Source organism: Prosopis cineraria, unplaced genomic scaffold, assembly GCF_029017545.1.
Source record: "Prosopis cineraria cultivar Desert tree isolate PC_DT_omini unplaced genomic scaffold, ASM2901754v1 PC1, whole genome shotgun sequence".
NCBI lineage: Eukaryota > Viridiplantae > Streptophyta > Magnoliopsida > Fabales > Fabaceae > Prosopis > Prosopis cineraria.
In genome coordinates, this window is record NW_026555332.1 from 28,194,447 (window position 1) to 28,207,406 (window position 12,960).

At 31.8% G+C, this 12,960-nt stretch overlaps 1 protein-coding gene across 1 annotated transcript; it reads left to right on the forward strand.

The window, feature by feature from the left end:
* Positions 1–10,990: 10,990 nt before the first annotated feature.
* LOC129310883 (phenolic glucoside malonyltransferase 1-like) lies at positions 10,991–12,503 on the forward strand. Its single transcript, XM_054952786.1, has one exon. The coding sequence runs from the start codon at positions 11,015–11,017 to the stop codon at positions 12,386–12,388; it is 1,374 nt and encodes a 457-aa protein (XP_054808761.1). The 5' UTR covers positions 10,991–11,014; the 3' UTR covers positions 12,389–12,503.
* The last annotated feature ends 457 nt before the right edge of the window (positions 12,504–12,960 follow it).

Consider the following 12,960-nt stretch of genomic DNA (forward strand, 5'->3'; position numbering starts at 1 on the left):
TATGCCTAGCAAAAGTATATGGATTGCATATATGGCACATAAAGAGAGAACAAATTAAAAACATTGAGTCAAGGCAAATTGAGCCATATGTTGCAGCATGTGACACATATGCTATGGCATATGGTACAAAGCCACCAATTCTCATTTTGTCCCATGTGTGGCACCATGTGCCATGACTCACATATCAAATTTTACTGTCAAATAGCACGTATCATTTGAACTTTTAACGTGCACTATTTTCGTATACAATGTTCGATTGGGGTTATTTAATTGCCCACACAAAGCTTATTTCAAAAACTAGCTAATGCTATTAATTTCATTTCAATCTAATATTTTATTTGAAAGTTAGACACCCAAATTCAAAATGATCATTTTAAGTCATTTTTACTCAACTGAGCAACCCAATCTCAAACCATATGTCATTAGCCACTTTTAAGACCTTGACCACGATCAATGGGATTACACACCTGATTAACCATTCACACAATTAATATCATACTTATACACAAGTTTGGCCCTCAAATTGGCCCCACACACACACCTAGGCAAAATCACATTTATACACATTTATACACTCTCGGCTAAACTTCACACACTTTCATATTAAACAAACATGCATGCATTTGACACCATATCTTAGCCTTTGATTACAGAAAACACCACATATCACATGAATACACACCTAGGGATAAGTTTCATATATTACACAAGTGTATTAGACATCTCATATTTATGCAATCCTCTGGCAACTTATACACAACAAAAATTATAGATTCAAGTTTATTACACTCACTCTTGGGCTATCAGTAGTATCATTACTCTTGATGTGAATCTTCTTGTTGGGAACTCTCGACATCAAATCCTATAAAATGGTAACCACCAAACCTCTATGCTCCCTGACTGAACCTATATGCTCTCTTAAACCAATCTCATAACATTGATCGAGCACACCTTTAGTGGTAGAAACACATAACCAAAGGTATTCTAACCCAGTTTTAAACTATGCATTCCCCCTTTCACACACACACAAACACACACATACATACACATACAATATGGGTGTCATTGACTCCTAATTGTAGCCCCACTTGCACTAGGGAGTTGCTAGATTGCCGGATGTCCCATGATAATAGTCTCAAATATAATACTGCACCGGATGTCCTATGGTGCCAACCTGACCCTATGAATTTTGTTTTCACACATATCTCTATACATTTAGGGTGAACTCTCACTCCCTAAAATGATCATGCCATATTTGTACCTATATAGTCACATTCTCACACTTTTGTACAATAACTTACTTAAAAGAAGCATTTTAAAATCATTTCAATTTATAACTAAATTCTTTTGATGCTAAAACTTGTTAAGACATGCAAATTCAAACATAATGATGATTACAATCATAAATCACATTTATATTTATTTATAAACAAATAAACCAATTAATAGACATAATAAATTATCTAGTTACCTCAACCCTTCTGCACTTTAGAAAGGTTACCCGTGGTGTTACTCAAATCTTTAACTTCTTTTTTGCTAAACAACATGCAAATCAAGCTAATCTACACAAATTAACACTATAAGTCAATTGCTGAATGGATTAAAAATACTAATTGTCATACTAAGCATCCAAACACTCTCACTTAACCATCTTAGGTCCTTACCATTCTATTAACTCTTCTTATCATTTCTAGTAGCCTTATTATACTTTTTACTAAACTTCCACCCTTTTTAACATATTAAATTAGGCTAAATTAACCTTATAGCTTCAAATCTTAACATTAACTTTTAAATCAGTCGTAAAGCTTTAATTTAACTTTAAGGAGTCTTTTTGTTACAAAAGCGTTCCCTTAAAACTCCCTAATTCAATTTCTCTACAACTTAAACTAAGAGAAATTAGTATAGAATAGTAAGGTGGTATGAAACTTATCCAACAAGTGACAGGTCAAAAATATTTCCCAAGGATTCAATATTCCTTACTCTAGCACAGCTCCCTCACTTCTCCTTTCTTCGTGCCTCTTTTCCCTTTTTTGTTCTCTGGTCTATGAGCTAATTACATCTTAATCATTTTTTTATGTCATACATTGTGGCACATGAAGTGTATGTTATGGCACGTGGCATAATGGAAAAAAATATCACCGTGCTCACACTCTTCACTTCAAGCCTTCATTTTCTCATGTGATCCTATCAATTCAACAACCCAAGAAGTCAAAACCTTAATTTACCATCCAAAACCCTAATTATCATATTAATATACTAATTACTAATTTATCCTTTAATTAATAATTAGTTTTTCCTCAAATTTAAATTTTAGGATCTTACATTTAGTATTATGAGTAACCCTTTTTGCAATAAAATGACCAAGGTAATTGGATAATTTACATTATTTATTAGCTTGTAAAAGTTATTCACAAGTAGATTGTATTTATTAGTGGTCAAATATATGTATGTATAGGTTTTGCAAAAGAAGAGTATCTTAAAAAATATAAAGTATTAGTTAGTAAAATTTTATAATTTTAAAATAAAGGAAAAGGATAGTTATTATTTGTATAAGTCTATTAAAAGGCTAAATTGGTGATGAATATAGTTGAAAGTGTGGCACAAATGAGCATAATATTTATAGAATGTTATGTGTATAGTCTGGTAGTAATACATGGTGAAATGTGACATGTTAGAATAGGTAGGAGTTCACTTTAGTAGAGATAAAGTCCATATGGCATCGCTAACACCTCGAGATGCCAGGTGCATCTTATCTTCTTCTTAGTACCTGAAAGGGTGTGTTATTAGAGAATTACTTTTCTTATTACCGTAAAAGAGTGCAATGTTAGAGATTACGCTCTTTAACATTAGCAGAATGCAGCATAGGAGTAACGACACCCTTATTACTTATAAAAAGGGGAACCTATAGTCTAAAAGTGGGTTAGGAATCCTTAGCTATGTAGACTTATTATGGATGGTGAACTTAGGACTAGACTCATGATTTGCTCCTGTGAAATAGCTTACACATTTAGTCAGGAGTATTGGAGGATCAAATAGGTAGTGATCATGCAATATATTATGGTGATAATACTTGTATTTATAAATGTGTTTATACATATTTTATTACTTGTTTATGACTTGGCATGTTAATTGATAATGTAAATTATCTTAATTACTGAGATTATTATCTCACTTATAGTTACTATTTTATAGGTGTTGATTCTCGTAGGGATCAAGGGAAAGATCCGGGCAAAGATTAGCTCCTAAGCTATATTATGTAATGCCTAAGTTTATTTTGAGCTTGTGTACATGTTTGTAAATATAGAGTACTTTGGGTTGCCAACTAATAATGCATGTCATTACGATGGTTCCACTTGTATGATATTATAGGCATATCACATTTTAGCCTAAATATGTATATGTTGTGAATATGTGATGATTTTTATGGTGAAAGGCTAAAATACTAGTACAAGTGCATGGATAATGTAAACCATACTAATAATGTATATAAATTATGATATTATCTTTATGTGGTGAATTAAGCATTTTGTGTGTATGTGATTGGTGTTGTGATGATTTAGCCATCAATGGTGTTTGTATATGGTTATAGGAAACGGCCCTATTGAAATTCAGGGGCCAAGATGGCTAAATCTTAAGTTTATAGTTGTATTATGACATTGTATGGTCAATTAGGTGTTAACAAGTCCGTTGAACTTGATTCAAGGCTCAAAAGTCACTAATAGCATTAGGTGTGAATTTAGGTACTTATATGTAAGAAAAATCATTTAAAACAAAGTTTATGCACTCGAGTATCCAAATTTTGAATGAACCATTAGATTGAAACCAAACTAATGCCATTCGATAGATAATCAAATGAGCTTCTTGTTGGTATTTGAATCACTTTGATTAGATGTTAGATGTGAAATTATCGTACACCAAAAGTTTACTTGAAAAAGCTATCATAACAGTTTTATGCTATCATGATCAATCATATGCATCACAACGCATGCTTACCACACCATGTTCCATAGCATAGGCAAAGGAGTGTGATCCTTATGCCACAAGCTACAGTGCATGTGCCCTACGCCATGACACAATGCTCTATTTCAGCCAAGATGATATGTTGGCCTTAGTTTCTTATGGTCTAAGTTTTATATGGTTTCCATACTGCCTTTACAATTTTTAAACATTAAGTTTGAGCTCAAATGATAATTTTAAAAAGTTTTATGGGATCCAATAAATTTTCAAATAATTTGTTTAATTTGTTTCTTAAACTTGTCTAAGTTTACTTTGTGGCTTACGTATGCTCAGTATTATCTAATTATTTTTATAGTGATTTGTGGTGATATCAAGGTAGACATTATAGTTTGGTATTGATTTCTCAATTTTTGAGATCTGGTATGTTGTGATTTGGTTTTTTGCATTCCATCATATAAGTTAGAAACCATATGTACACATCTTTTTCTCTTTGTCTCCTATATTTCTCTATGTTTTAATCTCTTTTCTCTGGTTAGTTTCTTCCTTAAAAGGGGAGAAAGTGGTGTAAAGAAATTAAAATGCCAATGATCCACCCAGCAATTTGCTAAAGAATGACAGGCCTATACGAGATGTATAACTAGGGGTAAAGAGTTGTGAGATACGATGATTGCTATCCAATGAACTATACAAGACCTTGATGCTTTACTCTATACTAGAGGTCATGAGGAGGAGCAAAGGAGAGCGAAGGAAGCTCACGAGAGTAAAATGGAACCATCTCATGGTTTCAATAGTAAACCTAGTCTATCTAGGACTAGTGCCGGTGAAGATGATCAAGGGATTTCTATATATATATATAACACTCAACAACCTCAAAACAATCTTAGGATCTATACCTATTAGCTAGAAACTAAATTTATCATAAAACCCTTCCATTACTCCTACATAAAGCTAGCTCAAAGTGAAGATTAAAGGGTAAGAGAGGGATTACATTAGTTACCTTAGCAATTTGAAAGCTTAAATCCATGCCTTAATGACCTTGCAGAGCACTGAAAAATCACATCAAAATACTCCAAAAACACTCTCTTGCATATGTTTTGCAAATACACTTTTTAAGTTTGATCTTTAGCTATTCATTGTGACAAATGTAACATTCTGAATTTCTTAATCCTATAATTAGCTATTAATCAAGGGTAAAGTGGTAATTAGTGTGGGATTAGAGATTTGAATGATTAGTTGGTGATTTGACTCAAAGGGATGTTAAATGAACAAATACGGGTAGAAGGATTGCATTTCAGATCGAAGCAAGTATGCATGGTGAGAATTATTCTCACTATGCCACGTGCCGCGGCTTATGCTGCATATGCTGTGGCACATGGACCAGAAAGTGACTTCTTAAGTTATGAAATCTTAGAGATTTCATAAAGGAGAAATCTAAAACACACAAAAGCAATGAGAGAAGAAGGGAAAGCCATTTCAGGTTATAAGAAGGTGCTTCTAATCAATAACTTAGCAGGTAAGCTACTAATAATCCTTACCTTCCATTATACACAAATTTCTCTGAATATGAGTTATAGAGAAATTGAATTGGTGGAATTTAAGGGGTTTGATTATTGCCTAACAGTAATAAAAAGGTTCTCAAGAGTTAAATTAGAGTTTTGTGACTAGTTTAGAGCTAAACGATAGAGCTTTGTACTCATAGGCTTAATTTGGCCTTAAAAGAGAGAGACTTTAGGGTGAAATTTTGATTTGAGTGAAATAAGACTTGTTGAGGCGGTATAAAATAGTAATCGAATAGTAATGAACCTAGAATGGATAAATGGAAAAGAATTTACAGCTGAACATAGCCATAAATAGTGAAAATGTATTTTTGGTCAAATTGGACAAAATAACTAAAATGTGCAAAATATGTTTAGATTGGCATATTTAGCGAGTGAGTTAAGAAAGGAAGTTTGAGAAGATGTAATGGTGATTGAAATCCACTAGTAACCTTTTTAGTGACATAAGGGTTGAGGTAACTAAATAACCTCCTTTGTTTAACTATTATTGTAACTATGCGTGAGTATGCTATGTAGTGTATGAAATGGTTTTCAACTAACCATGATTTATGACATTTTATGAATGTTGTATGAAATGACTTTTTGATTGGATAAAAGGATTGAAAAATGTGATTTCATATGGTTGATGTGTGTGTGTGTGTGTGTGTGTGTTATGAATGAGAAAACATGTAAAGTGGTGATGAGGAACCTTAAATGGTTTAGAAAGTATAATCATAGGGGTAGGAGTTCACCCGAGTAGAGAGATGGTGATAAGATTATATGGCATATTCTTCTTAATACTTGACAAGGTGTGGTGTTAGACAAGTATACCTCCTTAGTGCTTTTTTATGGTGCAATGTTGGAAAAGATCTCCTTAGTGCTTGTTGAGGTATGGTGTTAGAGATATCAAACTCCTTAATGTGTGTATGATATGGTATTGGAATCAATGACACCCCACTGTGTGTATTGGAAGAAACCATAGTCTAGAAGTGAGTAGAAAACCTTTGAGTAGGTAATTCTACCACTAAAGGTGAGCTCAGGGCCAATGAGGTGGTATATTAGTCTAAGGCGAGTCTATGGTTTCATTTTAAGGTAATTTGGAGGTTTGGTCAGTATTGATCATGCTATGGGATGTTATGGAATGCTTATGTTAGAAAAGTGGTGAAATATATTATATGATGTGATTTGAAATGAGATATGTGATATAAATGCTATATTAATAAGATTTGAATGTTATATTATGATTTACTTTCATATAGTTTCATGTGATAGTTAATAGGAGTAAGTTATTCTGTTATTAAGATTTTTATTTCACCCCTGTAGTTACATTTTACAAGACAGAGCGTGATCAGGACGAAGGAAGAGAGTCTGGACTAATATAGTGGTGCCATAGTTATTAAAACCTTTCGAGTTTGTGTAATGTATTGATCACTTAAGCATATATATTTATATAAGTTTCCATCGGGTTGCATGCATGTTTTGAGTTGTAATTTTGTGAAATTTTAGCCCAATTGTATATATATGTGGTAAATTGAATCAAAGGGGTAAGAATTAGATGTGTATGTGTTGAAAATGTTGCAAAGGTTAGTGAATCTTAAGTCCACATGTGAAATTATGATGAAATGAGTAATTGGGGTTAAGATTGAGTAGTAAATATGTTATGGTTGTGATTTTATGTGAATGTGTTGAGAAAAATGGCCAAGTTGGCCAAGATGTGTAAAAGTGTGTTGTTTTATAAAAGGTTGAGGGGTTAAATTTTGATATCTATGTGTATATGTGATATTTTGTGTTTAATTTTGACTTAGTTCAAGGCCTTGTGTGGCCTAATGAGAGAAAGGGATCGATTTGAACACTTAGGTGCGTAAATTTTTTGAAAAATATTTATACTCGAGTGTTTAAATTTTGATCAGACCGTTATATCATGCCCAAACCTATCTCATTAGCTAGCTTATACGATAAGCTTTGTATGGATATTTGAATCACTCCAATCGAATGTCGTATGTGAAAATGACACACGCTAGAATTCATCATTTTACTGTTAAAATGATAGCAGAAATTTTGAACTAGTGTGCTACAATGCATGGTGTCTCACATCGCGACGTATAACACAAAAAGTTAGGCATGTGGCTCTATACCACATGTCGCCGCGCATGTACTACACTCCACAATGCATGGCCCTTAATTTCCAATATGATTTCATGGTTTTTAGGGGATGCAATGAATGTTATGAATGCAACTTCTTGTCTTTTGTTGTACAATGCTCTGATATGGTATGGTTTTGATGATTTTACAAATAAATTTTTGGCCAAAGCTTTTTAAATAGGTTCTTTGATTACTAATTGGTGTGTTTAAGTAGTAATTATGTTAATCTTCTCATATATTGAAGGATATGAGGGAGGGTTACAACAAATGCCTTCTTCACCGTGGCAAACTATACAATTCATGGATCTTCACTTAAGTCCAATACTTTAGACCCTAATCCAACCTAAGACCTAATTTGAACCTTAAATAACCCTCATACATGATCCTAGACCCAATTTTAATCATAATTAAGCAAGTAAACAATTAATTAACCACAACAAACCTTAATCATACATAATTCAACCATTAAATCCTCAATTAAATCATAATTATCTACACTTTTCTCAATTAATTTTCCATATAGAAATCAGGATGTTACAAGCTTCACAACAACAGATAGCCTCAATGTTGTTAGCCATAGTGGATGCATTGTTAGTCGCAACAAACATGCCTTATTGTGTGAAAATTTCCTTTTTACATCTTATTTTGAATGTTTTTCAAATTCTATAGGTTTCCATGAGAGAAAATATGAGAGAAAGTATTTTTCTCTCAAATTTTAATTGTTTTCTCTCAAAATTTTTTTGAGAGAAAATTATGTTTTTCTTGTACTAATTATTGGGCACATTTTAGAAAAATTCCTAGGCCCTTAATTTACTCCCTCCATCCCATATATGGTGTTTTATAAAAGCTTATTTTATTATTAAATATAAGGAGTGTTATAATATTTTTGAATAACTAGAAAATTTTGCCATTGTCTTTAAAAGGGAAGTAGATATTAAGTGTGTGCTTTATTATCCACTACCATGATATTAATTGTGACATTATAGTGACAAAGCTGGAAAACTATGTGGTTTTATATGCTTTCTAACTAAATAATAAATTTTTATTATTTTTTGATCAAAATAATAAATTTATACTAGTATGTAAGATTGATTTAAAAACACCTTATATACAGGAGTAGGGAGAGTAAGGCATATTGATGTTTACTTATTACCATTTCTAAGTTTGCCCCAAAATTTAATTTTTGACTCATTGCATGTTGTGCAAATCTCTCTCCCTTATTTTAATATGTATGAAGTTAGAAATGTTTTTCATTTTAATATATTTAATGAGTTTACTCTTATCTCTTGATTCCAATTATAAAATTGAAAATATCTTATAATAGAGACATGATTTCGTTTCACCAACGTTCTTGTTCAAAGTTGGAAAATTGGAAAGAAATAAAAAGGAATTGGAAGATGGCCGAACCCGAATGGCACAATAGCTATGCCTTAAAGTCGTGCTTGGATTCTTGTTCAAAGTGTTTGCCAAAAAACCAATTCTTGTTCAAAGTTTATTTTTCTTTGTTTTTGTTGTCTTCAGAGGTCGAGTTCATTTCCTGCCCGTGAAGAAAGCGTGACTTTTCTAAGAAATATTTGAACACTCCATTGATTAAAAAATCTAAAATATTTTTTTAAAGGTTGGATACTAAAAATACAATATATTTTTAATATTTTAAAAATATCTTTAATAAATAAATCATTTTATATTTACTTGTAAGTTAAATACCTTATTAAATTAGGGTAGTTATAGAAAAATAGTTTTACTTTGAAGTCAATTAGCTAATTTATTGACAAATATGATTCGATTGAAAATACTTTATATTTTTAAATGAAAGAAATAATCACATAAATTTAAATAAAATCATGAAAAAATCCCACACAGTAAACTTATTTACCAATGAGTCCCATAAAATTTAAAAACTACAATTGTTATTTATAATTGAGGTATAAAGACAATATTGCCCAAATTAATCTAGTTTTTATTTACAACTGCAACTTATGTGGAGTCTCTATAAAGTTAATTATGTATACTTAAGGCTATAATTGATCTAATTAAGATGTAAAACTCATAATTCACCATATAATTATAGCTTAAGAAAATATAATTAATTTTATAAAGACTCTATATTATATCAAAAGTTAAATAAGAAATTTAACTTGTAAATTATGAATTTTTACTTATAAATTGTAAATTTAGGATTGCAAGTAAAAATCAAATTAATAGGGGGCAATATTGTCATTATACTCCAATCATAATTTACACTTAAGTTTCACAAAACTTGATTACAGTTTTTGAATTTTACAAACTTTATTTATAAATAAGTATACTATATAAAACCTATTCGTAATTTTGCCTAAATTTTAATCACAAACATGAATTCATGTAAAAAATTACTGTGGCAAAAGAGAGAGAGAGAGAGAGAGAGTAAAAAATCACATACTTTTAGGTCAAATAAAAATATCATAGTACATGACTTTTAGAGGAAAAAAAACCTACATAAAAATACAAACAATATATTTTGCTTGGTATTATATTAGTATTCAAAAGAAAATATAAATACACTAGTTTGAATATTTTTTAAATTAAAATTATATTTTTATAATTTCTTATAAGTAAATACATACATATTCTAGACATATATTTTACTTTTTTGAAAAATAAAAGTATCCCTGGGATATATATTACTCCTTCTGTTTAAAAATATAAGGTATTTTTAACAGAATATCACCATTCAAGAAAATAGTTACCTACTTTTCAATCAACCCTATCTTTTCATATGTACTCCTATAAAACACTCTAAAATAAATATAAAGTCATTATCAATAGGGGCACTCTTGAAAAAAATAATGATTACACCTCGAAAAACTAAAAATACTTCATATTTTTAAACATTCATCTTTTTAAAAAATGCCTTAAATTTTTTAACTGAGAGAGTATATTATAATATTCTAATCCTCCCATATCAGTTAATTTTTTTGTTAAATTAAAATAACTTTAATAAATGACAAAAATAAATAATTAATTAATTATTAAAAAAATAAAGATTATATGATTTTTTATATAAAATATATTTTCGTCTAAAATTATTTTTATTTCAAAACCTACTTTTACCAAGCGTATAACATTAATAATTATTATATATTCTCTTCGTTTAAAAATATAAAATATTTTTTAATTAAATTTTATCATCTAATAAAGTAGTTACTGATTTTTAAATTAATCATATTTTTTATATTTATTTTTATTAAATAACTCATAATAAATATAAAATTATGGTATTTAAAAAAAATAATAATTAAAAAATTAAAAATATTTTATACTTTCAAACATTTAAGGGAGTATGCTGGAAGATTGCAGAGAAGCACAACAGATTTGGTACCCGCTCTTTCCTTCACCTAATGGCGAAACCAGAATCAATGGAAGTTCTTGAAGCTGGCCGAGTGGCGCCGCCAGGGGAAGCCGCCGCATCGGAAACCTCTCTGCCGCTCACCTTTTTTGACGTACTGTGGATGAGATTTCCGCCTGTCGAGCGTCTTTTCTTCTACGAATTCCCCCACCCACCTTCCTCTTTCTTCCATTCCCTTCTTCCAAAACTCAAACTTTCTCTCTCTCACAGTCTCCACCACTTTCTTCCTCTCGCCGGCAACATCTTATGGCCACCTCACTCTCGGAAACCCTCCATCCGCTACGTTCCCGGAGACGGCGTCTCACTCACCGTTGCAGAATCGAACGCCGATTTCTACCTTCTTTCTGGGTCAGACTTCGCAGAAGCCGAGGAAATCCGCCTTCTGGTACCGGACTTGCCTGTTTCTGATGAAAAAGCTTCTCTCATGAGTCTGCAAATAACTCTGTTCCCCAACTCTGGGTTCTCTGTTGGAATCACCACCCATCATGCAACCGCGGACGGTAAAACATCAACTTTGTTCATGAAGTCATGGGCTTACCTCTGCTCTAATCTCGGAGAATCGTCATCGGTTTCATCTTTGCCGGAGAATATGAGGCCATCCTTTGACAGGTCAGTGATCAAAGATCCGGCAGGGATTGCTGAGATATTCGCGAATTTTTGGTTAAACCAAGGTGGGCCAAACAACAGAAGCTTGATGTTGTGGGACTTGAAGAAAACAGATCAAGGGAAGCTAATAAGGGGGACATTCGAATTACTTCCTTCGAATATTCAAAAGCTTAAGAAATCTGCAGAGTCTAAGCTGAATAACAACAAGTTTCATATATCAACCTTCTCAGTAACATTTGCCTATGTGTTGAACTGCTTGGTCAAAGCAGAACAAACAAAACACGAAAAAGTGATGTTCCTATTCAGTGCGGATTGTAGATCTCGTTTGGATCCTCCGATTCCATCTGCATATTTTGGAAACTGTATTGGGGCGGCTAAGGCTGAGGCTGAAACGAAGAACTTGCTTGGGGATAATGGGTTCATCACTGCTCTTGAGGCCATAAGTGAAGCTTTAAAGAGATTGGATAATGAAGCGATATTAAGCGTAGCAGAAACATGGATATCTGATATGGAAACTTTTGGACTGACTGATACTTACAGAATGTTTTCAGCTGCAGGATCACCACGATTTCAAGTTTACAGTAATGATTTTGGATTGGGAAGGCCCAAGAAGGTGGAGATTGTTTCTATAGACAGGACAGGAGCTATTTCTCTTGCAGAAAGTGGTAATGGCAATGGAGGTATTGAGTTTGGGTTGGTGTTGAACGGAACTGTAATGGAAGCTTTTTCTGCTATTTTTCTCAAAGGTCTTTCTTCTTGATGATGATTCTCTTATTATTGCTTAGAGGTAGTGTGCTTTTGCAGCAGAAAATAAACTTGTAATTTTGCTTGCTTTGTTGAATGCTTCTATTGGTAATCCCATCCTTTTCTTTGGAGATTGTGAGAATCAAGTTCCATTGAAAGATTTATTAATTAATTAAAGGCATAATGAAATATTTTAAGAGAGTGAATAAGACATGCATGATTCAACTATGCTATCTGTTTTTTTTTTTTTTTAAATAAGATCAACTATACTATCTGCTAAAGATATGCTTTGCACAACATTGTGCGGGTTATCTGGAAGGAATCAGGTTTAATTTTCTCGTATGAGCCATCGCCATCCCTCCATTACGACTAAGCTGATTATCTAATGATATCCGGACTGTTTAGATTCTAAACAGTTCAAATTTAAAACTTTTAATTCTATTTTTTATTTTATAATTATTAAAATAAAAATATAAATTTTTTGATAAATCCGGTCATCATCAATTTGCATAATTCATAGCTAATATGAATGATTTAAATTTAATATTAATTTTTTTAATATTTCTTATAAATTGATTGAGGAGATTT